This window comes from Stomoxys calcitrans, chromosome 1, assembly GCF_963082655.1.
Source record: "Stomoxys calcitrans chromosome 1, idStoCalc2.1, whole genome shotgun sequence".
In the NCBI taxonomy this organism is placed as follows: Eukaryota; Metazoa; Arthropoda; class Insecta; order Diptera; family Muscidae; genus Stomoxys; species Stomoxys calcitrans.
In genome coordinates, this window is record NC_081552.1 from 165,643,403 (window position 1) to 165,671,060 (window position 27,658).

General features: G+C 39.0%; 1 protein-coding gene across 1 annotated transcript; it reads left to right on the plus strand.

Moving 5' to 3' along the window:
- Positions 1–22,178: 22,178 nt before the first annotated feature.
- On the plus strand, positions 22,179–27,365 carry LOC131997171 (uncharacterized). The gene has a single exon (XM_059367669.1). It carries the CDS (start codon positions 22,179–22,181, stop codon positions 27,363–27,365), a length of 5,187 nt encoding a protein of 1,728 aa, XP_059223652.1.
- Positions 27,366–27,658: the final 293 nt, after the last annotated feature.

A 27,658-nucleotide genomic window follows, 5' to 3' on the forward strand; every position in this document is an offset into this window, starting at 1 on the left:
GGATCAGTCTATATGGCAGCTATATCCAAATCTGAACCGATCTGGGCCAAATCGATTAATGATGTCAGAGGGCCTAACACAACTCACTGTCCCAAATTTCAGCAAGTCGGATAATATATGTGGCTTTAATGGTCCTAAGACCCTAAATCGGTCTATATGGGGGCTATATCAAGATATAGTCCGATATAGCCCATCTTCGAACTTAACCTGCTTATAGACAACAAGTAAAAAGGCGTTAAGTTCGGCCGGGCCGAACTTTGGATACCCACCACCTCGGGTATATATGTAAACCACCTTTCATCAAAATTCGGTGAAAATTTCATACCTTATACTCATATACCTCATACCGATCTGAACTATATACGATACGGATGTCGAAAAGCCGAACAGTCGCTGTGTCAAATTTCAGTGAAATCGGATTATAAATGCGCCTTTTATGGGGCCAAGACTTTAAATCGAGATATTGGTCTACATGGCAGCTATATCCAAATCTGAAACGATTTGTGCCAAGTTGCATAAACATGTCGAAAAGCCTAACACAAAGCACTGTCCCAAATTTCGGTCTATATGGCAGCTATATGCAAATCTGGACTAATCTGGGCAAAATTTAAGAAGGACGTCGAAGAGCCTAACCAAACTCACTGTGCCAAATTTCAGCGACATCGGACAATAAATGCGTCTTTTATGGCCCCAAAACCAATACCTAGATATCGGTCTATATGGCAGCTATATCCAAATCTGGACCGATCTGTGCGATATTGCAAAGTATGTCAAGGGGCTTAACTTAACTCACTGTTCCAAATTTCGGCGACATCGGACAATAAATGATCATTTTATGGGCCCAAAACCATAAATCAAGAAATCGGTCTATAAGGCAGCTATATCCAAATCTGGAGCGATCTGAGCCAAATTGACGAAGGATGTCGAAGGGCCTAACACAACTCACTGCCCCAAATTCCAACAAAATCGGTTAATAAATGTGGCTTTTATGGGCCTAAGACCCTAAATCAGCGGATCGGTCTATATGGGGGCTATATCAAGATATAGTCCGATATACCCCATCTTCGAACTTAACCTGCTAATAGACCAAAAAAGAATCTGTGCAAAATGTCAGCTCAATATCTCTATTTTTAAAGCCTGTAGCGTGATTTCAACAGACAGACGGACGGACATGTCTAGATCGTCTTAGATTTTTACGCTGATCAAGAATATATATACTTTATAGGGTCGGAAATGGATATTTCGATGTGTTGCAAACGGAATGACAAAATGAATATACCCCCATTCTTCGGTGCCGGGCATAAAAATTGCGACTTGTAAGGACTCAAGAAGTCAAATCAGGAGATCGGTTTATATGGAAGCTATATTAGGTTAAAGACCGATTCGGACCGTACTTGGCACAGTTGTTGGAAGTCATAACAGAAAACTGGTGCAAAATTTCAGTCAAATCGGTTAAAAATTGTGGGTTCCAGGGGCTCAAGAAGTCAAATCGGGAGGTCGGTTTATATGGAGGCTATATCAGGTTATAGACCGAATCGAATTGGCACACTTATTGAAAATTAAAAATTGCGGCTTCCAGGGACTCAAGAAGTCAGATCGGTTTCTATTGGAGCTATATCAGGTTATACACCGATTTGGGCTGTACTTGGCACAGTTGTTCCAAGTCATATCAGAACACCAAATGAAAAATTTTAATCAAATCGCACAAAAATTTTTGCTTCCAGGATCTCAAGGAATCAAATCAGGAGATCTGTTTATATGGGAGCTATATCTAAATCTGAACCGATATGGCCCATTTGCAATCCCCAATGACCTACATCCATATTAAGTATTTGAGCAAAATTCCAACTGACTAGCTTTACGCGTTCGACTGATATCGTGATATCGACAGACGGACGGACGAACGGACATGGCTATTTCGAATCAGAACGTCGAGACGATCAATCGGAATGACTAGATTAGTATACCCCCATCCGGCGGAAAATTGGCTTGTCGAAAGTCGGCAATTTTTTTCATCCAAAATATTTAACAAAAAATTTTCGCCAAATTCTTAGGAGTCAGATTGAAACCACCTTCCTTTGCCAAATGGTTATAAAATATTAAAAAAATTATTTTGTTGTTGTTGTAAATATTGTATATTGTGGCTTAGGATATTAAATTAAATGTTTTTACTTTTCAAAAATTAAAAAAAAAAATTTTTTTTTAATTTTCTTTAAAATATTAAAAAATAAAAAATTACTATGTCAATATAAATGCTTTTAGTTAGGAATATGTGAAATTTCGTCCAAAGTGGCGAGAGAATCTAGGGTCAAGCATAATGGGTTGAAAATCGGGGCGAAATAGGAAATAGTGAGTTGCTTTAAGCCTCCCGACATCCGATCTAATTATCATCCTTTTCATACTATAAAGATATAAATGTCTCAAATACCGATATTTCAGTTTAGAGCCTTAATACTATAAAAAGCGGATTAATTTTCTGATTTCGCTGAAGCTGTAACTTTTATAAGAGTTCTCGGAACCTGAATAAAGTATGATCAAGGCCAGCCTACTGAGTTATAACTATGGATATGGTACTGGAGTTATAATAAAATAGGACGATTAATATATCCATGGTGGTGGGTATCTAAAGTTCGGCACGGCCGAACTTAACACTTTTTTACTTGTTTTGTGATATTTTAGAGTTCACTTTGAATAGATCTGGTGGTATGTCGTCATCCCCTGGGGATTCGCTATTATTCAATTAATTTCACTTGTTTTGAAATTGCCGGCTTCCATGGAGTATTCTGGTGTTTTGGGATTTATCCATATATTTTTTTGTTTTTCTGCTTTCAATAATACAAAAATATGTTTACTTTATTTAGAATTACATGTAATTGTTAATTTATTATACCCTCCACCATAAGATGGGGGGTATACTAATTTCGTCATTCTGTTTGTAACTACTCGAAATATTCGTCTGAGACCCCATAAAGTATATATATTCTTGATCGTGACGACATTTTATGTCGATCTAGCCATGTCCGTCCGTCCGTCTGTCCGTCCGTCCGTCCGTCCGTCCGTCCGTCTGTCTGTCGAAAGCTCGCTAACTTCCGAAGGAGTAAAGCTAGCCGCTTGAAATTTTGCACAAATACTTCTTATTAGTGTAGGTCGGTTGGTATTGTAAATGGGCCATATCGGTCCATGTTTTGATATAGCTGCCATATAAACCGATCTTGGGTCTTGACTTCTTGAGCCTCTAGAGTGCGCAATTCTTATCCGATCAGAATGAAATTTTGCACGACGTGTTTTGTTATGATATCCAACAACTGTGCCAAGTATTGTTCAAATCGGTCCATAACCTGATATAGCTGCCATATAAACCGATCTTTGGTCTTGACTTCTTGAGCCTCTAGAGTGCGCAATTCTTATCCGATTGGAATGAAATTTTGCACGACGTGTTTTGCTATGATATCCAACAAATGTGCCAAGTATAGTTTAAATCGGTCCATAACCTGATATAGTTGCCATATAAACCGATCTTGGGTCTTGACTTCTTGAGCCTCTAGCGTGCGCAATTCTTATCCGATCAGAATGAAATTTTGCACGACGTGTTTTGTTACGATATCCAACAACTGTGCCAAGTATTGTTCAAATCGGTCCATAACCTGATATAGCTGCCATATAAACCGATCTTTGGTCTTGACTTCTTGAGCCTCTAGAGTGCGCATTTCTTATCCGATTGGGGTGAAATTTTGCACGACTTGTTTTGTTATAATATCCAACAACTATGCCAAGTATTGTTCAAATCGGTCCATAACCTGATATAGCTGCCATATAAACCGATCTTTGGTCTTGACTTCTTGAGCCTCTAGAGTGCGCATTTCTTATCCGATTGGGGTGAAATTTTGCACAACGTATTTTGTTATGATATCCAACAACTGTGCCAAGTATGGTTCAAATCGGTCCATAACCTGATATAGCTGCCATATAAACCGATCTTTGGTCCTGACTTCTTGAGCCACTAGAGGGCGCAATTCTTATCCGATTTGAATGAATTTTGGCACGACGTGTTTTGTTATGATATCCAACAACTGTGCCAAATATCGTTCAAATCGGTTCATAACCTGATATAGCTGTCATATAAACCGATCAGGGATCTTGACTTCTTGAGCCTCTATAGGTCGCAATTATTATCCGATTTGCCTGAAATTTTGTACGACGTATTCTCTCATGACCATCAACATACACGTTTATTATGGTCTGAATCGGTCTATAGCCCGATACAGCTCCCATATAAATCGATCCCTCTATTTTACTTCTTGAGCCCCCAAAGGGCGCAATTCTTATTCAAGGTCTCCAACATATAATTTAATTGTGGTCCAAACCGGACCATATCTTGATATCGTTCTAATAGCAGAGCAAATCTTTTCTTATATCCTTTTTTTGCCTAAGAAGAGATGCCGGGAAAAGAACTCGACAAATGCGATCCATGGTGGAGGGTATATAAGATTCGGCCCGGCCGAACTTAGCACGCTTTTACTTGTTTCCAATTATTTTATTTGGCTGGACACATGTTCATCCAAAAGTTGAACAAAAACAAAAGTTTAATTGCACGTAAACTACCTTTATGTCAAGTGAAATTAAGTATTTAAGTATTTAATTTAAAGACACAAACAACAGTTGGTGCACATGTAGATACGTGGATAGGCGTGCTCTCACACCATCGTTCTAAATAATTCATTCCACTGAGTTTTGTATGCACCGATTTTGTTCGATTTTCGTATTAGCACCGTTGTTTCACTGTTGTCGACCTAGAAGTTGGGTGTGGTAAAAGACCCTTTTTTAGTTTTTTGATATTTATTTCGTTTTATTTGACCCTAAGGTGATACAATTCACATGCAGACAAATGAAAAGGGAAAGGAAAATGTTTATTTGATTTCATTTGTTAGCCCCTGGCAATAATAATATAATTGAATTGGCTTTTGAAACTGTCAACAATGACAAATTCTTTCATACACCCGCAATACTTCGATGACACTCTTTATAAACCACCTGCAAACAAACCAATGTCAATTAAGGGTGGTTGGTATACGGACATAGTTGCGGGTATCATATTGGAGTGATCGAATTTTAAATGGAAGAGTCGATTTTGGATTGAAACCCTTGGTAGTTTCGCTTAAATCGATTCACCTATTTTGGATATCGGGCGTCTCCTAAAATTAGGTTTAGGGAAGGTTCCGCCCCCATCATCAGATATAAGGAATCACATACAAATTTTACCACGGCACCATTCTGCACCATCTGTGAGAATCCCAAGAAAATCATACCAACAGTGTTTACGTCCATATAAAATGAATAAACCAACAAACAAACATACTAATCTAATAATTTTGTTTGTAACATCTCGATTTCTTGATTTTTAATTATCTACTGTCGACCAGCTTTTTGTATACCCTACACCATTGGTGGGGGTATACTTATTTCGTCAATCCGTTTGTAACACCACGAAATATGCGTCTTAACCCCATAAAGTATATATATTCTTGATCGTCATGACATTTCAAGTCAATCCAGCCTTGTCAGTCCGTCCATTTGTCTTTCGAAGGAGTAAAGCTAGCCCCATGAAGTTTTGCACAAATACTTCAAAGGATTATAGGTCGGTTGGGATTGTAAATGGGCCTTATCGGTCCATGTTTTTATATAGCTGCCATATAAACCGATTTTCGATTTTGATTTCTTGAGTTTCTAGAGGGCGATTTCTAATCCGATTTGGCTGAAATTTTGCATAAAGTGTTCTGCTATGACTATATATGCTATAACTGTGCAAAGTATGGTCTATCGCCGATTAGACTTCTTGAGCCTCTAGAGGGCGCAATTCCTATCCGAATTAGCTGAAATGTTACATCACGTGTGCTAAGAATGGTTCAAATCGGTTTATAACCTGATATAGCTTATATATATGTTATATAGGTTTATAACCTTATATAACAACTATGCCAAGTATGGACCTATAAACCGATCTTGGGACTTGATTGCTTGAGTTTCTAGAGGACGCAATTCTTATCCGATTTGGCTGAAATTTTGCATGACATATTTTATTATGACCACTGTGCCAAAAAGGTTCAAATCGGTTTATAACCTAATATGCCTGCCATATAAACCGATCTGGGATCTTGACTTCTTGACCCTCTAGAGGTCGCAATTATTATCCGATTTGCCTGATTTTGTACGACGGATCCTTTTATGACCATCAACATACGTGTTTATTATGGTCTTAATCGGTCTATAGCCTGATACAGCTCCCATATAAATCTATCTCTCTATTTTACATCTTGAGCCCCCAAAGGGCGCAATTCTTATTCGAATTGGCTGACATTTTACACAGGTCTCCAACATATAATTTAGTTGTGGTCCGAACCGAACCATATATTTATATCACTCTAAAAGCAGAGCAAATTTTTTCTTATATCCTTTTTTTGCCTAAGAAGAGATGCCGGGAAAAGAAGTCGAAAAATGCGATCCATGGTATATAAGATTCGGCCCGGCCGAGCTTAGCACGCTTTTACTTGTTCGATTTAAAAAAGTTATTCAAAGAACTTGACAAATGCGATCCGTGGTGGAGGGTATATAAGATTCGTCCCGGCCCGCTTTTACTTGGTTAAACATGTAACAACCTACAAAAGAGTTTGGAAAATCGCTTATAGATAATGAGTAGTTGGACTTACGAGAAATATTTTTTTTTAATTTTTTGTTAAAGTGTTGTCGGACTATCTATGAACCGATCGCTAGGTGCTTGACATTTTGCACAAACACTTCCTATTGTAGGTCAATTGGGATTGTAAATGGGGCATAGAGGTGCTTTTTCATAACCGCCATTATAGGATGGGGGTATACTAACCTAGTCATTCCGTTTGTAACACCTTGAAATAATCGGTCAAAAACCTGATATCGCTCCCATATATAGAGATCTTCCGATTTGATTTCTTGAGCCCCTGAAACCATAATTTTCATTGGATTGCACAGAAGTTATGCACATAATGTTCTGTTATGACTTCCAACAACCGTGCTAAGTACGGCTTAAATCGGTCGATAACCTGATATAGCTTCTACATATATCGATCTCCCGGTTTGACTTCTTGAGCCCATGGAAGCCACAATTTTTGTCCGATTTGGCTCAAATTTTGCACATAGTGCTCTGTTACGACTTCCAACAACTGTGCAAAGTACGGTCTAAATCTATAACCTGGTATAGCTGTCATATAAAAGGATCTTCCGATTTGACTCTTTGAGCCCCTGTATGCCACAATTTTTTTAGCATTTGGATGAAATTTAGCACATAGTGTTCTGTTATGTTCCAAAAATTTTACATAGTACGGTCCAACTCCAGGAGGTATTTGAACCCGTCTGCTACGCAGACGATGTTGCATATGACTGTGCTAGACCCAGATGTCTCAATGTTAACCCAGAGAAGACCGAAATATTCCTGTTCATGAGGAAGACAAAGGAGGGTCAATTTAACGCACCACCTTTCCTCAATTAGACGATTTCGATAACTGACAAGGTCAAATACTTAGGTGTGATCTTAACCTGGAAACTGAATTGGAAGTATCACTTTCAGGAGTGTACTGAGAAGGCTCACAAATGGGGCCTGAATAGTCCACTGACTCGACAGGAACGTAATAAGACCAATACTTACTTAGTTTGGTATCATTAGTTTGATATGGAGGAAAAGTAAGGACCATACAACAGGTTCAGAGAACATGTTGTCTTGGCATAGGCGGAGCGATGAGGACCACGCCCACTAGGCCACTGGAGACTATTCTAGATATCCGACCCATTGACATACAGATTAAGTGTGAGGCAGCCACTGCGGCTATGAGACTTAAGGAGATGGGAGAATGGATAGAGGATAGGAGCAGCTCATACCATCGCGGTATAATCCAGGCGACGATAGGAAACCTGGAAGGAAGGGAAGAGGTTTCCGATCGGCTACCTGAGATGAACCTTTAAGTCGAGACACTGTTGCCATCGGCACAGTCTTGGGTTGACGGAACCCTATTATTGCCATCTGGAAGATCATGTTACACGGATGGATCAAAGCTAGAGGACAGAGGGGGCCTGGGGCTTTACATTGAGAACCCAGGGACTGAGATCTGTTTTAGACTGTCTGACCCTAATACGGTCCTGCAGGCGGAGATCCGGGCGATCACGGAATGCGTGAAGTGGTGTGGTGTTACTTTTGCTCGAGGACGTCGAGTGTGAACATCTTTACCGACAGTAAAATTGTCATAAGGGCAATAACAACCAGGACGGTAAGTTCACGACAGTCTTGCTGTGTAGAAAGGAGATTAACGCATTCTGTGAGGATGGCAAAATCCGCATCGTTTGGGTGCATGGTCATAACGGCATAAGAGGAATAAAAAGGCAGACGATTTGGCAGTGAAGGCAAAAGGACTGCTGTTAACAAACTTGGCTAACCCGAAGACTTACGGGTCGATGCAGTCCGAGTTAAAGGAGTGGGCGACGAATGCGCATGCAACGTTGTGGAACAGCGAAACGGTCGGTAGGACGGCAAGGATCCAGATGTAGGATGGAGGGATCCAGATCGTGAGAAGACGAGGCTATTACTGAAAGGAAGCAAGAAGGAGGTCAGTATAGGTATGTAAAATCGGTGCGGCAAGTGATAGCATGCGGGGAAGATTATGAGACGTTGGAGCATTTCCTTTGTCATTGCCCGGCTTTCGGTCCAAATCGGTCAAGAACCTGATATAGCTCCCATGTATACCGGCTTCTCGATCATCCTTTGTCTGTTTTTAATTTTTGTGGTTTGATAAAAGTTTGGTATGTAGAACAAAATAATGACCTTCAACTAAATTTATTTTGTATACATTTTAGCAGAATCCATGGTGGTGGGTTTCCAAGATTCGGCCCGGCCGAATTTAGCACGCTTTTACTTCTTTTTTATCTTTTTCTAGACTGTCTGTAGGAATTTTCTTCCGACAGTTCTGGAAGAATTCTGATCGATGTCTGAAAGTCATGTCGTGTCCTTTTTTTATACCCACCACCACAGGATGGGGTATACTAACTTAGTCATTCTATTTGTAACACCTCGAAATATTGATCTAGGACCCCATAAAGCATATATATTCTTGATGGTCTCGACATTCTGAATCGATCTAGCTATGTCCGTTCGCCCGTCCGTCTGTCGAAATCACGATAGCTGTTAAACACGTAAAGTTAGCCGCTAGAAATTTTGCACAGATAGCTTACATTGATGTAGGTCGTTGGGAATTGCAAATAGGCCAAAGCGGTTCAGATTTGGATATAGCTCCCATATAAGCCGATCTCCTGATTTGACTTTGCCTGAAATTTTGCAAATAGTGTTCTGTTATGACTTCCAACAATTGTTCCAAGTACGGTCCAAATCGTTGAAGAATCTGATAAAGCTCTTATGTAAACCGGTCTCTCGATAATCCTTGCTCGGTTCCTAGGACTTTAATTTTTGTTGGTTAGACAGAAGTTTGATATGTAGAATAAGATTATGCCCTTCACAAAATTTATAATTTTTATAATTTTTTTGCAAAATCCATGGTTGTGGATTCCTTAGATTCAGCCCGGACTAACTTATCACGCTTTTACTTGTTTTTAATTTTACTTCCGACATTTCGGTAGAAATTCAGAACGATGTCTGAACTCTGTGTCGGATGTTTTTGTCTTTCTGTGCTTCTTTTTCACATACTTATTTGTTTGTACCGTAAAGATTTTTTGTTCCGACATTCTGATGGAATTCGTTCGGAATTCTGGACACTGTGTCGGATTTTTTTGTGCTTGCTTTTTTGGGGCACATTTTCTTACCGGTAGAAATTTTTCCCGAAACTTCGAAAGGTATTCTGAACGATATCTAAACTCGTTGGGAATGTTTTTGCCTTTTTTGTTCTTGCTTGTTTGCATATTTTTCTTTGTTTTTCACCGTAGAAATCAGAAATGCGAAGGGTCCATTAAGATTTTTGTCCTTCCATACTTGTATATAAATAAATATATATATATATATATATATATATATATATATATATATATATATATATATATATATATATATATATATATATATATATATATATATATATATATATGTATATATATATGTACATATATATATACAAGTATGGAAGGACAAAAATCTTAATGGACCCTTCGCATTTCTGATTTCTACGGTGAAAATCGAACCTCCACATTTTTACTTGCAGTTTTTTCTCAGACTTTTGGCTATAACACCCAAACCATTGTAATTTTCCAATTGATCCAATACTAGGACAAAAATTGTAGCTAAGACAACAATTAACAGCTCTGTAGTGCATTGCAAAAGAATTAGAATGCTCCATCAGGCAGTATTGCCCTTGTTAAAGTGCAAATTTTTAGAGAAAATATTGATAAATTACCATTTCCAGTTGTTCATAGTCATTTATCAATATTTTCACGGAAAATTTTCACTATTACAAGGCTAAAACTACCTGAAGGAGCGTTCGAATGCTTTTGCGATGTTCTACGGAGTTCTTAACTCTTGTCTTGGCTAAAGTGTTTGTCTTAGTATTAGATCGAAAATCTCAATAAATCCCGAAAGATATCGGGCGACATACATATGGGAAATAAATCTAAATCTGAACCAATTTTCACGTCCCTAGGCTACAAAAGTGATGTGTGCAAAACTTCGTAATGACTGAATAACAAATCCCTCCTGTACATTGATTACAAAACGCGGACAAACAAACAGGCGGATTCACGCCCTTACAGACATGGCTAGATCGAACTAGGAAGTATTTCTCAAACGATCGATACACAATTGACTGCCAAGGTTGTGGATCGAGGTGTAACAATAAGTGCCATATAAATGTTTACTTTGTGTTCATATTACATTTTAAGATGTAACATCCTCCAATGGATCCCAAAAAATTCACTTTTTCCAATTGTAAATGCCGTTGAGGCACAAGTTATTGTTAATCGATCGTCATGATATTTCGTATTTCGTTTATCAGGACCAAAAGAAAAAAACGTTATATGTTTCTCTTTTTGGAAAAAAATCTCCTTTTTAGGATGGGAAGGTCTAATTTACATGTATCTGAAATGATGGGTATACAATGACTTTTTATTTGGTTTAAGTTAAATTTCTATCACTCTAAAAAAAGCACAGACACATGGATGGCCAAAGGATACATTTGAACAGGAATCCGGGAAATAAATGGAAAATTTTCGAATGTTGTGAAATATGTCGGAAGATTCAGTTAGGAATAATATCATTTAAGGTTTATGGAACTATTTAGGAAGTTAAAGGTGTTCTAAAAAAAAATTTTGTGAAAAGGTCCACAAAAAAGATTGTCAAATATATAGGTTTTTAATAGGGTAAATGATACATATCACTGCAAATAGATATTCATCTATCATACCAACCACCATAGAACGAGGGCATAGGAATCGGTTCTTGGTAATATCGGCATATTGAGTCGATCTAGCCATGTTCGTCTGTCTGTTGAAATCACGATAGCGTTCCACACAAGGAAGCTTTTCGTCTGAAATAGTAGTAAAGTATACAGACATTTCTCATCGTTGTATATTGTAGAAATGGGATATACCAGTTCAGATTTGGACATAGCTCCCATATACTATGGTCCTTCCACTAAATTCCCTGTCAGTCTCAATATTTATCCAAATGGGCTGGCTTTTTTTTTCAAAAAGCTGCTCAGGTAGGGTGTAATCCACACTGCCTGGAATATCGGATATTGTATCAAGGATAAAACAGTGTCCGTAGCAGCCACATGACCAATGAGAAAGCTCCCTTAACCTCACGGTAGTGGTCGCTGCAATTTGTCTAGCAAAAATCTCCAGAGGCTTTGATGTGGCATTAAATTGAGTGCATCAGATGGTGTTGTCCTCAGAGCGACTGTGATTCACAAACAAACCATCCGTTTTTTTTTCTGTTTAGCCGAGGATCACTACTGCAATATTTTCTCCAAGGCTGAAACTAATATAAAGATGGTCAGAGAAGCTGTGGTCATCCAACACTTCCCAGTCGCATATTCTGCCACTTATATCCTCCGATACAAAGGAACTATCTAGTATCTCCTGCCTGTTCCTAGAATAAAGATCGGTTTATCCCCTTTATTACAAATCGCCAGATTGAAACTTATAATATATTCGATAAGCAGCTCATCCCCTTTCGTTAACATCCGAACTTCGTCATATCTGGTGATGTGCATTAGCACAACCAGCGGCTTAAGGTCTGAAGGCGGCATTTCTTAATCGTGTACCATGTGAAGGGATTCCAGCCAGTAATGAGACTTGGCTGCTACTAAATCTTCAGTGCTTAGTGATGGAAAAAGAAAAATTCAAAACTACTCAAGAATACAGGCTCTGTGTATCCCATTCCCCATACCTTTGAGCAGTTTAAATCCTGTAGTGTACATTTCCCTACACCATACAGTCTCTAGATACCAAGGCAGATTTTTATGGGAAAGCCATAACTGAACATCAGTGTACCATGTACCACAGAAAATAGTTTTTACGATCACTAGGAATTTCATGATATTTACCAATTGTCCACTACGTTTATTTTTACCTTCGGGACCGATTGTTTCTATAGCGTCTGCTTTGCCTTTATCCATAGCTTTTTTTATACCCTCCACCATAAGATGGGGGGTATACTAATTTCGTCATTCTGTTTGTAACTACTCGAAATATTCGTCTGAGACCCCATAAAGTATATATATTCTTGATCGTCGTGAAATTTTATGTCGATCTAGCCATGTCCGTCCGTCTGTCCGTCCGTCCGTCCGTCCGTCTGTCTGTCGAAAGCACGCTAACTTTCGAAGGAGTAAAGCTAGCCGCTTGAAATTTTGCACAAATACTTCTTATTAGTGTAGGTCGGTTGGTATTGTAAATGGGCCATATCGGTCCATGTTTTGATATAGCTGCCATATAAACCGATCTTGGGTCTTGACTTCTTGAGCCTCTAGCGTGCGCAATTCTTATCCGATTGGGATGAAATTTTGCACGAAGTGTTTTGTTATGATATTCAACAACAGTGCCAAGTATGGTTCAAATCGGTTCATAACCTGATATAGCTACCATATAAACCGATCTTGGGTCTTGACTTCTTGACCCTCTAGAGGGCGCAATTCTTATCTGATTGGAATAAAATTTCGCACGTCGTGTTTTGTTATGATACCCAACAACTGTGCCATGTATGGTTCAAATCGGTCCATAACCTGATATAGCTACCATATAAACCGATCTTGGGTCTTGACTTTTTGACCCTCTAGAGGGCACAATTCTTATCCGATTTGAATGAATTTTTGCACGAAGTATTTCGTTATGATATCCAACAACTGTGCCAAGTATGGTTTAAATCGGTTCATAACCTGATATAGCTGTCATATAAACAGATCTGGGGATTTGATTTCTTGAGCTTCTGGAGGGCGCAATTCCTATCCGATTTGGCTGAAATTTTGCATGACGTATTTTATTTTTACTTTCAACAACTGTGTCAAATAAGGTTCAAATCGGTTCATAACCTGATATAGCTGCCATATAAACCGATCTGGGATCTTGACTTCTTGACCCCTAGAGGTCGCAATTATTATCCGATATGCCTGAAATTTTGTACGATGGATCCTCTCATGACCATCAACAAACGTGTTTATTGTGGTCTGAATCGGTCTATAGCCCGATACAGATGCCATATAAATCGTTCTCTCTATTTTACTTCGTGAGTCCCAATGGGCGCAATTCTTATACGAATTGGCTGAAATTTTACACAGGTCTCCAACATATAATTTGATTGTGGTCCGAACCGGACCATATCTTGATATCGTTTTAATAGCAGAGCAACTCTTTTCTTATATCCTTTTTTGCCTAAGAAGAGATGCCGGGAAAAGAACTCGACAAATGCGATCCATGGTGGAGGGTATATAAGATTCGGCCCGGCCGAACTTAGCACGCTTTTACTTCTTTTAGTTATGCATGCCATTGTTTTTTTTATAGTCCATCATCTTATCGTCTTCCATAGTATCCACCAAGTAGTTTTTTTTTTTGTGTACTCCAATAATTTCCATAGTTTTCCATTTGCTTTCAAATTCCTTCATTTAGATACATTTTGCATTAACGTCTTCAGATGATTATGTTTCTCAATCAGTTATAATTTTTTTTTTTTGTATTTTCTTGTCAAAAATTTTATTAAAGTATGCACAGAAACGTTTGGTAAATTTTGGTTAAATTGCTTTTGATTGTCTGTACATCTATGTTTACGAAAAAAGATCAATAGTAAATCGTATAACTGTCACAGTTATGAATCAAAAGATCAAAAGCAAGTCGAAATTTTTATCTTTTTATTTTGATCTGATGTTCCGTTGCTTATAACATGACAGCATAGATTGTTTTGTGCTTGGCTAATGTTTGTCAAACATATCTGTGTGTCAGACAGAAGGTAATGGAAAAATGTTAATTAGATATGAAATGCAAAATCACTTAGACTTTTTTTTTAAATTATTTTTTTTTTTTTTTTTCACGATTCAAACACCTTTTATTCATGGGATATCCAATATATATATATCCGATATGCAAATAATCTCTGCGTACAATAGTCACCGGGTGAAATACCTAATGTTGCAACTTTGGCTCATCAGCCTTAAGGTGACAACATGATTGGTTAATTTATCGATTTTTTGTTGGCAGAAATGTCAATTTGACCAAGATTTGAGGTGGCGAACAGCAAATTTTAGTCACTAACTTCCTTTTTCAATAGACGTCCGAAGAGTTTGCATCGAAGTGCTTTTGAAAAAATAATCTGTACGTAAAGTGATAATCACATCAGTTGAGAGTGAGAATTTTTCAAATTTTTCTACACCAAACGCCGTGCTATAAAACGGTTCCATTATTTCTATTGTAACCGAATAAACGATAATTTTATTTATGGTTTGCGATATTTGCAATCTGTTGCTTATACTCAGAATCCGTGGTACGAACACATTTTTATACCTACATGATTTACGCTGCCCACAGGGTAGCGTGATTCCGCTTGTTCTTGTTGCCACCAGGACTTCTACCAGAGACATTTACATGGATATACCCATTGAAATCATTATCAAGGTTAGTAGAGAAAGTGGCATTGTGAAAATCATATAAAAAGGTAATTTGTTTAATTTTTTTTAACTCCAGTATCAAGGGTATTAGTGGCAAAAACTCCTATTGGAACAATCATCTCTACCCCTTTCCTACCTGGTTCGACCTCACCTATGCCAAATGCTGTGTGTAGCTTATGCCCAATTCCCGCCATTGGAATACTTTTAAATTAAAGAACTACCAACTGAATAAACCAAGGCCTTAAACTCATGTTCTCAACAACCTCGACTACTATAGTTTTTTTGTACTCCCACTGGTGTCGGCAGATGCGGCATTAGACATCATCAAATTACGCACATTTGCAGCACGAGTGATGTTGGGGAGCATGGGGAGCTTTTACTCAATATGTCCCTTAGGCAATCGTTAAGCGACTAGCCAAAAACCTCGAATTTTTATTAAACACCTATTTTTATACCCTCCACCATAAGATGGGGGTATACTAATTTCGTCATTCTGTTTGTAACTACAGGAAATATTCGTCTAAGACCCCATAAAGTATATATATTCTTGATCGTCGCGACATTTTATGTCGATCTAGCCATGTCCGTCCGTCTGTCCGTCCGTTCGTCCGTCCGTCTGTCTGTCGAAAGCACGCTAACTTCCGAAGGAGTAAAGCTAGCCGCTTGAAATTTTCCACAAATACTTCTTATTAGTGTAGGTCGGTTGGTATTGTAAATGGGCCATATCGGTCCATGTTTTGATATAGCTGCCATATAAACCGATCTTGGGTCTTGACTTCTTGAGCCTCTAGCGTGCGCAATTCTTATCCGATCAGAATGAAATTTTGCACGACGTGTTTTGTTACGATATCCAACAACTGTGCCAAGTATGGTTCAAATCGGTTCATAACCTGATATAGTTGCCATATAAACCGATCTTGGGTCATGACTTCTTGAGGCTCTAGAGTGCGCAATTCTTATCCGATTGAAATGAAATTTTGCACGACGTGTTTTGTTATGATATCCAACAACTGTGCCAAGTATGGTTCAAATCGGTCCATAACCTGATATAGCTGCCATATAAACCGATCTTGGGTCTTGACTTCTTGACCCTCTAGAGGGCGCAATTCTTATCCGATTGGAATGGAATTTCGCACGACGTGTTTCGTTATAATACCCAACAACTGTGCCAAGTATGATTTAAATCGGTCCGTAACCTTATATAGCTGCCATATAAACCGATCTTGGGTCTTGACTTCTTGAGTCTCTAGAGGGCACAATTTTTATCCGATTGGAATGGAATTTCGTGTTTTGTTATGATAGCCAACAACTGTGCCAAGTATGATTTAAATCGGTCCATAACGTGATATAGCTGCCATATAAACCGATCTTGGGTCTTGACTTCTTGAGCCTCTAGAGGGCACAATTCTTATCCGATTTGGCTGAAATTTTGTACGACGGATCTTCTCATGACCATCAACAAACGTGTTTATTATGTTCTGAATCGGTCTATAGCCCGATATAGATCCCATATAAATCGTTCGCTCTATTTTACTTCGTGAGCCCCAATGGGCGCAATTCTTATACGAATTGGCTGAAATTTTACACAGGTCTCCAACATATAATTTAATTGTGGTCGCTCTAGTTCTTTTAGGCATGGGATGCCCTCCAGGTGACCGCAGCCTTTTGGTTGACTGCGGTGCGATTTCCGAATCTAGACGTGTAGTCTTTGGGGTAGCCTGTGAAGAGCTTCTTACTTGAGATAGAATCATTAATACAACTTCTATAAGATATTTGCACTACGTTGACAATCAGTGTAAAACTCAGTTCTGATTTTATGACCAAATGTTACCGGCGATGTGTCAGTTCTTGCACCCAACAGCTACCACAATTTTCAAAAAAAAAGAAAACAAGTAAAAATGCGTTAAGTTTGGCTGGGCCAAACTTTGGATACCCACCACCTCGGATATATACGTAAACCATCTTTCATTAAAATCCGGTGAAAATTGCACACCTTATGTCCCATAGCAGTTATATCGAAATATGTTCCGATTTGGACCAAATACTTATAAGTACAAATCATTGTTCAACTGTGTATAACAAAATAGTGATCTTTTTAGTAGCTATATTTAAAAATAAACCGATCTGAACTATATACGACACGGATTTCGAAAAGCCTAACATAAGTCACTGTGTCAAATTTCATTGAAATCGGATTATAAATGCGCCTTTTATGCGGCCGAAACTTTAAATCGAGAGATCGGTCTATATGGCAACTATATTCAAATCTGGGCTGATCTGAGCCATATTGCAAAAGGAAGTCGAAGGGCTTAACCTAACACTGCGACATCGGACAATAAATGCATCGGCTCGTCAGGGCTCAAGAAGTCAAATCGGGAGATCGGTTTATATGGGAGCTATATCAGGTTATTGACCGATTTGGACCGTAATTAGCATAGTACTTGGAAGTCATAAACGTACATGCAAAATTTCAGCAAAATCATACAAAAATTGTGGCTTGTAAGGGATCAAGTAGTCAAATCGAGAGATCGGTCTATATGGCAGCTATATTCAAATCTAAACCGATATGTGCCATATTGCAGAATTATTTCGAGGGGCTTAACTTAACTCACTGTCCCAAATTTTGGCGACATGGGTCAATAAATGCGCCTTTTATGGGCCCAAAACCTCAAATCGAGAGATCGGTCTATATGGCAGCTATAACCAAATCTGGGCCGATCTGAACCAAATTGACGAGGGATATCAATGCGCCTAACATAACTCACTGTCCAAAATTTCAGCAAAATTGGATAATAAATGCGGCTTTTATTGGTCTGAGACCCTAAATGGCAGGATCGGTCTATATGGGGGTTATATCAAGATATTTCCGATGTTTCCCATCTTAACCTTCTAATGGACAAAAAACGACTCTGTGCAAAATTTCAGCTCAATATCTCCATTTGTAAAGACTGTAGCGTGATTTCAACAGACAGACTTTCTAGATCGTCTTAGATTTTTACGCTGATCAAGAATATATATAAGTTATATATATATATAGGGTCGGAAATGAATTTTTCGATGTGTTGCAATCGGAATGACAAAATGAATATACCCCCATCCTTCAGTGGTGGGTATAAAAATATAGGTTTCTTAACCATTTTCATAGTAACAAGAATTTTGACAATTTCCGATTTTGAAAAAATGTGGAGTGTGCCCTACAAAATAAATTCCTGGCTACGTCCCTAGCTCCCATATAAATCCATCTCCCGGTTTGACTTCTTGAGCCCCTGGAAAAAATTTTTGTTTGATTTATCTGAAATTTTTCATGCAGTGTTCTGTTAAGACTTAACAACTGTGCTAAGTACGGTCCGAATCGGTTCATAACCTAATATAGCTCCCCTATACAAGCCACAATTTTCGTATGATTTTGTTGAAATTTTGCATGTACGGTTATGACTTCCAAGTACTATGCTAATGACGGTCCAAATCGGTCAATAACCTGATATAGCTCCCATATAAACCGATCTCCCGATTTGACTTCTTGAGCCCTGACGAGCCGATATTTTTGCTGGTTTGAAAGAAGTTTTTATATGTTGAATAAAGTTATGCCCTTCAATTAAATTTATTTTGTATAAATTTTTAGCGGAATCCATGGTTGTGGGTTCCCGAGATTCGGCCCGGCCGAACTTAGCACGCTTTTAAATGTTCAAAGGGACACACGCTATGAATTTTGTTAAAAATCGGTTCAGATTTAGCTGTCATATTTATATGTCGCCCGATTTTCACTTAAATGGTCGTAGTGGCCTCAAGTTTTAACCGAATTCCACGAAGTTTTGAATGGAGTAGTATACTATCCATCAGAAATACTCCTTCGATTTTCACTAAATATGGTAACGATTGTTTCATTAGATGTCTTCACACCTCCGCTCAATTTTATCAAAATCGGTTCAGATGCGCATATAGCTCCGACATATACGTATCGCCCGTAACTATAACAATCTACCGATATTTTGATAAACAAGTATAAACGTGTTAAGTTCGGCCGGGCCGAATCTTATATACCCTCCACCATGGATCGCATTTATCGAGTTCTTTTCCCGGCATCTCTTCTTAGGCAAAACATGATATAAGAAAAGATTTGCTCTGCTATAAGAGCGATATCAAGATATGGAGACCTGTGTAAAATGTTAGCCAATTCGAATAAGAATTGCACCCTTTGGGTGCTCAAGAAGTAAAATAGAGGGATCGATTTATATGGGAGCTCTATCGGGCCATAGACCGATTCAGACCATAATAAACACGTATGTTGATGGTCATGAGAGGATCCGTCGTACAAAGTTTCAGGCAAATAATTGCGACCTCTAGAGGCTCAAGAAGTCAAGATCCAATAACGGTTTATATGACAGCTATATTAGGTTATGAACCGATTTGAACCTTATTTGACAAAGTTGTTGGATATCATAACAAAACACGTCGTGCAAAATTTAATTCCAATCGTATAAGAATTGCGCACTCTAGAGGCTAAGGAAGTCAAGACCCAAGATCTGTTTATATGGCAGCTATATCAAAACATGGACCGATATGGCCCATTTACAATACCAACCGACCAACCGACCTACACTAGTTACAAACAGAATGACGAAATTAGTATATCCCCCATCCTATGGTGGAGGGTATACAAATTTATTTTTTTTTTGTAGTTATCATATAAAAATATATAAATAAAAATAATGTAACACTATTTATAACATTTTGTTGGTGCTTTCTTCTCACAATCAGGATATATCTTCCGGAGATCCTACACACAACGTAATAAGAACTGCTTCTGTTCCTTCAACCATAACTAAACCAGGAAAGTCTGTGTTTGTGCCACACAACTTCCAGGTCTGCATTTTTATAATGCCACATACAGAGGGCACTGAGAACACTACACTTTTTAGTTCTAAATTTAGTTTTATGGTAAACTAAATGTCATTATTTTGAGAAGTCATGACTATGAAATGAAAGACTCGTTCATTCCGTTTTAACTTCGAGAGCAATAAAGTTCAGTCTTCGTAAAATCTAAACATATATCGTTTTTTTTTTTGTTGAGTCATTGTGACTTGGTATTAAGGTTACTTTTTTACATACATAACCCAAAAACACATTTCGAGTCTTAAGGGTTTTGGACTTTCCAAACTTCCAAAAAGAATTTCTATCTTTCAGGAGGCCATTATCACCCTTTCGTTCACAGTCCACTGAACCCCATCGTTTTCATGATCCTTCAACCCGGATTTTGGCTAACCTAAAAGACGTGAAATCTGGAAAATCATCCAAATCAATCCCTGCAGTTCACAAGGAAAACCAGGTAACCTACATGCCATTGTCGTACAAAATTTCTTCCTACATAAGTTTAGAAAGTACGAGCAACATTCTTTTTTTGTGAAGGTCAATTACACAAAAATTCATTTCCGTGAAAGTGATTTCAATTTCATTGTAAGTTCAATTTTTTCCAAGAAATTGATACTAAATTCTTTCGTTTGCTTGCTTATAATATTTTGCTTAAACTTCTGGCAATTACAACTTCAAAAAAATTCGCTGAATTGGTTCACACATTTCAAACCAATCTCCTTATCAAGTGTGTCAAATTATTTTGCTTATTTCAATTTCAATCCTCTTAAACACATAAACTTTGATCTTGATTTATAAGAAGACAAAGCACAGTAATTACACTTAATGGTCTCCAAAGGCTCTACTTGACAGTTTTTTTGTCGTATATGGTACATTCGTGTTCATCATAGTGGTTATTAAAAAACAAGCAACAACAAAAAAAATACTCTTTACATCATATTTTTTCCTATCCATATTCCAATCGATCACCACAGAATCAATCATCCACGTTGATTTTCATTCCTTTTTGATAAAAGTTGTAGGTACCTACAGACTACCCATCCCTTGTTGTTTCTTTATTCGCTGACTACACGAGAGAACCACAAGCAGTACCAGTACCAGTTTTATAATTTTTTCTCACCATACTACAATCCCTCCGTCAAGAACTAGATTTTGTAGCTTAACCAAAGCTAAGCTACACGTTGTCTCCCACATCAGGTCGCTCGAATGTTGATGATTTTTTGCCTTTTCGTCTTATTCGTTGAAATTTCCAAACTAAGTGTGATAACATATAGTGTAGACGAGCATGTGATAGATTTTATAAAATTTCATTTTGACTTGATGCCATCGAAATAAATAAAGGAATTAAATGAATATTTGGATGTTAAATTTATTAAAATTTCATATTATTCGAAGAGAAAAAAGATTGAGCGATTGAAATATAACCGAATTGTCAAATTTGGACAAACATTTAGTGCATTTGGTATTGCTGTTACTGTTTTAGAAAGTCCACGTGAGTAGTGAGCAGTTTGCTGGTAAAGAAATAGTAGACAATTGAATAATTTTGATAATTGAGACTATTTAAATAGAATAGTGGAAGAAGAAGAACAGCATTTCGCTAATTGATAAAGCAACTTTAGAAAAATTCGATGAAACCACACAATTGAGAAGAGAAATCAAAGGGCCAGGTGAAAGAAATAATTGTGTTGGATAAAAGTGTTTATAATTGATATTTTTGATGCTGCAGTCTATTCTAGTGGATACAACCAAACAAATTTTTTGATTCCTCTTCGGTGCATTAGTAAGTACGACAATTCCAAAGTCGTATATTAACCAGACTGTCCTTTGTGCATTAAGTTTCCGATATTTCGTTTTATTTTTTCAAAGTGAAATAACAATTAGAATCAAATTTTTAATTCCTTGTTTCTGATACGAATTACATTGCAGACAATTTTTAGTGGAGTGAATAGTACTACATACTGTGTTCTTCATAGTTGGCTATATAGCTATTGTTTGGACGTTTTAGAGTTCTTAGACGTGGAGATTAGCTTTTTTTTTGGATCACCTTTGTTCGGTTTGCCCTCTTGGGATCCACTCACTTCCTTCAGAACATCGATTCTGGTAGAAATTTCCTTTGTAGTAGTGGCCCGTATAATTTGCATCGAATTTTCCTTTTTTTTTTGACATCCGTTGCTAGCGAAAGATTTTTGATAGAACAGAATGGCCCTATCAAACTTTATCCAAATATCCGATGCTTTAATCGAGTTCAATGCAGAACTCGAAAGCGAACTTCTGCACCAGTCCGCGATCCACTCCTTGGAGGTTCATCGGGACGAGTTGAGGGAAATATGGCAGAGAGTTAAACCAAAGTATGAGGCTAGCTTGGCTGAGTTAGCCGCTGCTGACGATAAGAGGGACATAGAAACCCTGAAAGCGCGGTATCAGACCACTTATCGAACTTACGTTCATGGCATAGCTAAAATAAGTGAGGTTATAGAATCCAAAAGGTCCGCTGCTGTTTCTCCCCCCAATCCAACGCGGTTGGAATTCTCTTCGAGTCCGAATGTAAACCTACCTCCTTGTGACACCGACCTCTTTCACGGGGATTACCTCTCCTGGCCATCGTTTCGCGACCTTTTTACTGCCTTATACATCAATAACACGAGGCTCTCCCCTGTCGAAAAATTATTTCACTTGAATTCCAAGACTCGCGGTGAAGCCAGGGAAATAGTTCGAAAGGCACCTCTCACGAATGAGGGATTTGAGTTAGCATGGAGGGCGTTGGAGGTTAGATTCGACAACAAACGTTTACTACTGAACAGCCAACTTAAGACCCTTTTTAATTTGCCAGGAATTACCGTTGAATCAAGCGAGTCCATAAAGCAGATTCAAAGTACTATAAATGGGATTATAGCTTCACTAAAGCTCTATAGTATAGATATCAAGAGTTGGAACCCCATTTTTGTGTATGTTTGTTCCATGCGTTTGCCTGAGATCACATTGTCCCTGTGGGAGCAATCAGTCAAGAATAAAAGTGACTTTCCATCTTGGACAGAACTTGATTCCTTCTTGACATGTCGATTTCAGACATTGGAGACGGTGAGGGATTTCGGTTTTCCCAGCACTTCTCAATCGATATCAAATTCCAAGAACGAGAACGTTGGCAAATCAATGCCAAAGAATAGCTCCTCCAAAAGAGTGAATTCGTATCGAAATGGTGTTGTCATTCCAAATTGTAAGTTATGCCCCAATGAAAACCACACCATAAGATTGTGTTCGAAATTCCATAATATGACCTACGCCGATAGACTGACAACCGTGAAGCAGTTAAAATTATGCCTTAATTGTTTTTCTAAGGGACATCTTGTCAAAGACTGTAAAAGTGCATTTAACTGCCAAAAATGCAACAGGAGGCACAACACTCTACTGCATCAAGACTGCAATGAGGAAATGGAAATTCCCGAAACTGATCAGAAATCGATACAGTCCACTTCCAATGGTGATTCCATTGTTCCCATACAGTCTTGTTTCGCAGCCAACAGCAAGACCGTGCTGTTGGGAACGGCCATGGTTGGTATCCGACATAATGGGGAGATTTTCAAGGCACGAGCACTTTTCGATTCTGGGTCGGAAGCGTCTTTCCTGTCAGAACACCTTTTCAACTTGCTTAAACTAAAAGCACGCAAATTTATGGCTCATATATCCGGCCTTAATGGCACCCTCTCTGCGAAGGCTCAGAAAATATGTATGCTTCAAATCACTTCTCCAATGACTTCAGGTTTTGACCTGGAGGCTCCCATTATGGTCATTCCTAAGCTAACATCCTCACTGCCTACTTTTTCTGTATCCGAGGAAATGTTTTCCACACTTCCTGACATCCACCTGGCAGACCCTGAGTTTTATCGGTCATCGTATATTGACATTTTGATAGGGGCAGATCTGATTCCGCAGGTCATGTTAAATGGCATTATTAATCCAGTTTGTGGGTCTCTTTTGGCCCAAGAAACAGTATTTGGTTGGATTCTGACCGGTCCCATTCCAAAAGAGCCTATTTCAGTCTTCCGCACTACTGTTTCACTTCCAGATGATATCGCCTTAGATGAACTAGTTTCCAAATTCTGGGAACTGGAGGACCTCCCTAGGGTTAAACCTATTTCCGATATGGACAAGTATTGTGAGGACATGTTCGTGGAAACCACCACCAGAAACGAGGCAGGCCGGTATATTGTTACGCTGCCATTTAAACCCGAATTTCCTTCCGGTATTCAACTCGGGCAGTCCCAAAAGATAGCTCTTTCTCAGTATATAAGAAATGAGAATCGGCTTCTCAGAGATATTGAGCTCAAGAGGCAGTACGATGCGGTTCTGGCAGAGTATATTGAATTAGGCCATATGAAGAGGGTAAGGGACATTGATTTCACTCCCAAATCCAATTTTCACTACTTGCCACACCATGCTGTTGTTCGTCCAAATAGCGTTACTACAAAAGTTCGTGTAGTGTTCAACGCGTCAAACCCTACCTCTAATGGTATGAGTTTGAACGACGTCCTCCACCCTGGTCCATCTTTGCAGAAAGATCTGTGCACTTTATTACTCCAGTGGCGATTTTATAAAGTGGTTTTCAATAGCGATATTGAAAAAATGTATCGCCAGATTTGTGTCCATCCGAAACACACTACATTCCAGAGAATTCTCTACCGAAAGTCCCCTTACGATGAAATCGAAGAATTTGAGCTACAAACGGTTACGTTTGGGGTAAATTGTGCCCCATTCTTGGCTCTACGCACAATTCAGCAACTGGCTACAGACGTAAGGCTTCAATATCCGCTTGCAAGCGAGATTTTGGAATCGTCGATGTACGTCGACGATGTTCTTGGGGGGAGTCATGATATTTTGTCCGCAACTAAGACCCAGAAGGAACTCATTTCGGCCTTGGGGACAGCCGGTTTTTTATTGAGAAAATGGACTTCTAACTCTAAGGAGTTCCTAAAATCCATTCCAAAGGACCATCTTCTGAATTCCGAATTTCTTGAGTTTGAAGATTCAAGTAAGGCCAAGACTCTGGGTGTTCGTTGGAACGCGAAACTTGATGATTTTTATTTCGTAGCCGGGCAATTAGACGCAAATTCCGATCCCACTAAGAGGAATATTCTTTCCAATATATCGAAACTATTCGACCCAGCTGGGTGGCTATGCCCCTTCATAGTTCTCGCAAAACTTCTAATGCGGGATGTTTGGTTATCCAAAGTCGGGTGGGATGATCCCCTTCCTCCGAATTTACTTGCAGCATGGCATTCATTCTTGGGGAATTATTCTAGGATTGGAGATATACGAATTCCTCGCTGGATACATTTCACTCCTGAAAGCGATATGGAACTCCATGGCTTCTGTGACGCCTCTGAAAAGGCGTACGCAATAGCCATTTATGTTCGAGTCGCGGCTCCCAGCGGTGAAATTGTCACACACCTCCTTATGTCAAAATCGAGGGTGGCACCATTGAAGACAATTTCAATTCCTAGACTCGAACTTTGTGGCGCGGCCTTACTGGCGGAGGCCATTGAATCGATTCTGCCGTCCATTCCAAATTGCAAGGTTTTCTGTTGGACAGATTCAACGATAGTCCTTGCCTGGTTAATGAAACCAGCGTTCCAATGGAAGACTTTTGTGGCTAACCGTGTTTCAAAAATATGTGAGGTAGTACCAGTGGACCACTGGGGCCATGTTGAATCAAGGCAGAATCCTGCGGATTTGGCTTCCCGTGGAGTGTTTCCCGATGAGTTAATTCAGAATAACCTTTGGTGGTTTGGTCCTCTGTGGCTTAGGCATCCATCGAGCCTTTGGCCAATTAAGAATGGTTTGCCAATAGATGAGACACTATTGGAAGCTAAGACTATTCACAGCCACTTTACTTACTTCCAAAACTACCAAGATCCTCTGGATAGGTTTTCTTCGCTGGGAAGAGCTCTTAGAGTGATGGCATATGTATACCGTTTTATTTCTAATTGCCGTGCTTCAGCCGATATAACTTCACGAACTCATTCGCTGACCAATGACGAAATCCAGGATGTTCGAGATCGTTTAATTGTCTTGTCACAAAAATTATTTTATCCAACTGAATATAAGGCATTGTCAAATGGGGAGCAAATTACGTCCACCAGTTCCTTATTGACTTTGAACCCCTTTTGTGATCCTAAAGGCCTCTTAAGAATATGTAGTCGCATAGCCCATTCCGAGAGCCTCACTTATAATGAGCGTTATCCTATTATCCTGCCGTATCACGGTACCTTCTCCCGATTGCTGATACTGTTCATACATTGCATTACATTGCATGGAGGCAACAGTTTAATGCTACGAATGTTGCGTCTCCAGTTCTGGATTCCAAAGGCGAAAATTCTTATAAAGGCCTGTGTTCACAATTGCAAGATTTGTGTAATTTCCAAACACAAGCTTAGAACGCAGCTGATGGGAACCCTTCCTCCAGAACGTACCACGCTCAGTCGACCATTCACGAATACTGGTATTGACTTTGCAGGTCCGTTCGACATAAAAAACTACTCGGCGCGATCCTGTACTATAACAAAGGGATACGTATGTTTATTCGTTTGTTTCGCTACACGTGCTATCCACTTGGAGCTCACAAGTTCCTTGACCACTTCAGCCTTTCTAGCGGCCTTTCACCGTTTTTCTTCCAGACGTGGGTGTCCCTTAAAGATCTTTTCCGACAATGGCAAAACATTTGTTGGAGCATCGAAAGAGGTGGCGAAAAACTTTCTTCAAAGATCGCGGGACGAGACACTTTTCCAATTCTCCTACCAGCGCTTATCCTGGCACTTCATTCCACCAGGAGCTCCTCATATGGGAGGGCTCTGGGAAGCCGGGGTGAAAAGTTTTAAGGCTCATTTCCGAAAGATGGCAGGATGTCATAAATTTACGTTCGAGGAATTCACTACTATACTTTCCCGTATCGAAGCCTGTTTAAACTCGCGACCTATTTCACCTTTATCCGAAAATCCCGACGATTTGCTAGCTCTTACCCCTGGACATTTCCTTACTGGGGGTCCTTTGCTTTCACCTGCCGAACCTGACGAATCCGAGACTACTATTTCTGTAGTTAATCGTTGGCGAAGAGTTGTGGCATTATCTCAACAGTTCAGTATTAGATGGAAACATGAGTATCTTAAAGAGCTTCACAAGCGCATTAAATGGAAAAGACCACAGCCAAATATCCAGATTGGTTCTATGGTTGTTGTGAGAGACGACTGTTTGCCACCCCAGGAATGGAAATTGGGGCGTATTTCGAAGATATATTATGGCAAGGATGATTTAGTGCGAGTAGTCGATATAACTACACAAAGGGGAACCATAACTCGGCCTGTTGTAAAAGTCGTGGTACTCCCACCATGTTAGAAATTAGTTATTCAATTTCCTTTTGTTACATTATTGTCCTTTATTATATTTTAGTTTACTCTTACAGAATGCCACCTATTTTATCCCGCCTTAGCCGTTCCGAGGCAAACAAAAATTATTACTCTTGCAGAATCTGTTCACAAAACCACGGTCTTCGTAAATGCAAGGTATTCCGAAAAAAGGATGCGAAACAACGTATGCAATTAGTTGTGACTCACCGCTACTGTCCAAACTGTTTAGCCCATCAACACTCATCTAGTTCTTGTTTTTCAACTAAAGGATGTCGGTTTTGT

Excerpts from the sequence above, each read along its gene's own strand:
- LOC131997171 (XM_059367669.1), top strand. The coding sequence starts at position 22,179 with ATGGCCCTATCAAACTTTATCCAAATATCCGATGCTTTAATCGAGTTC.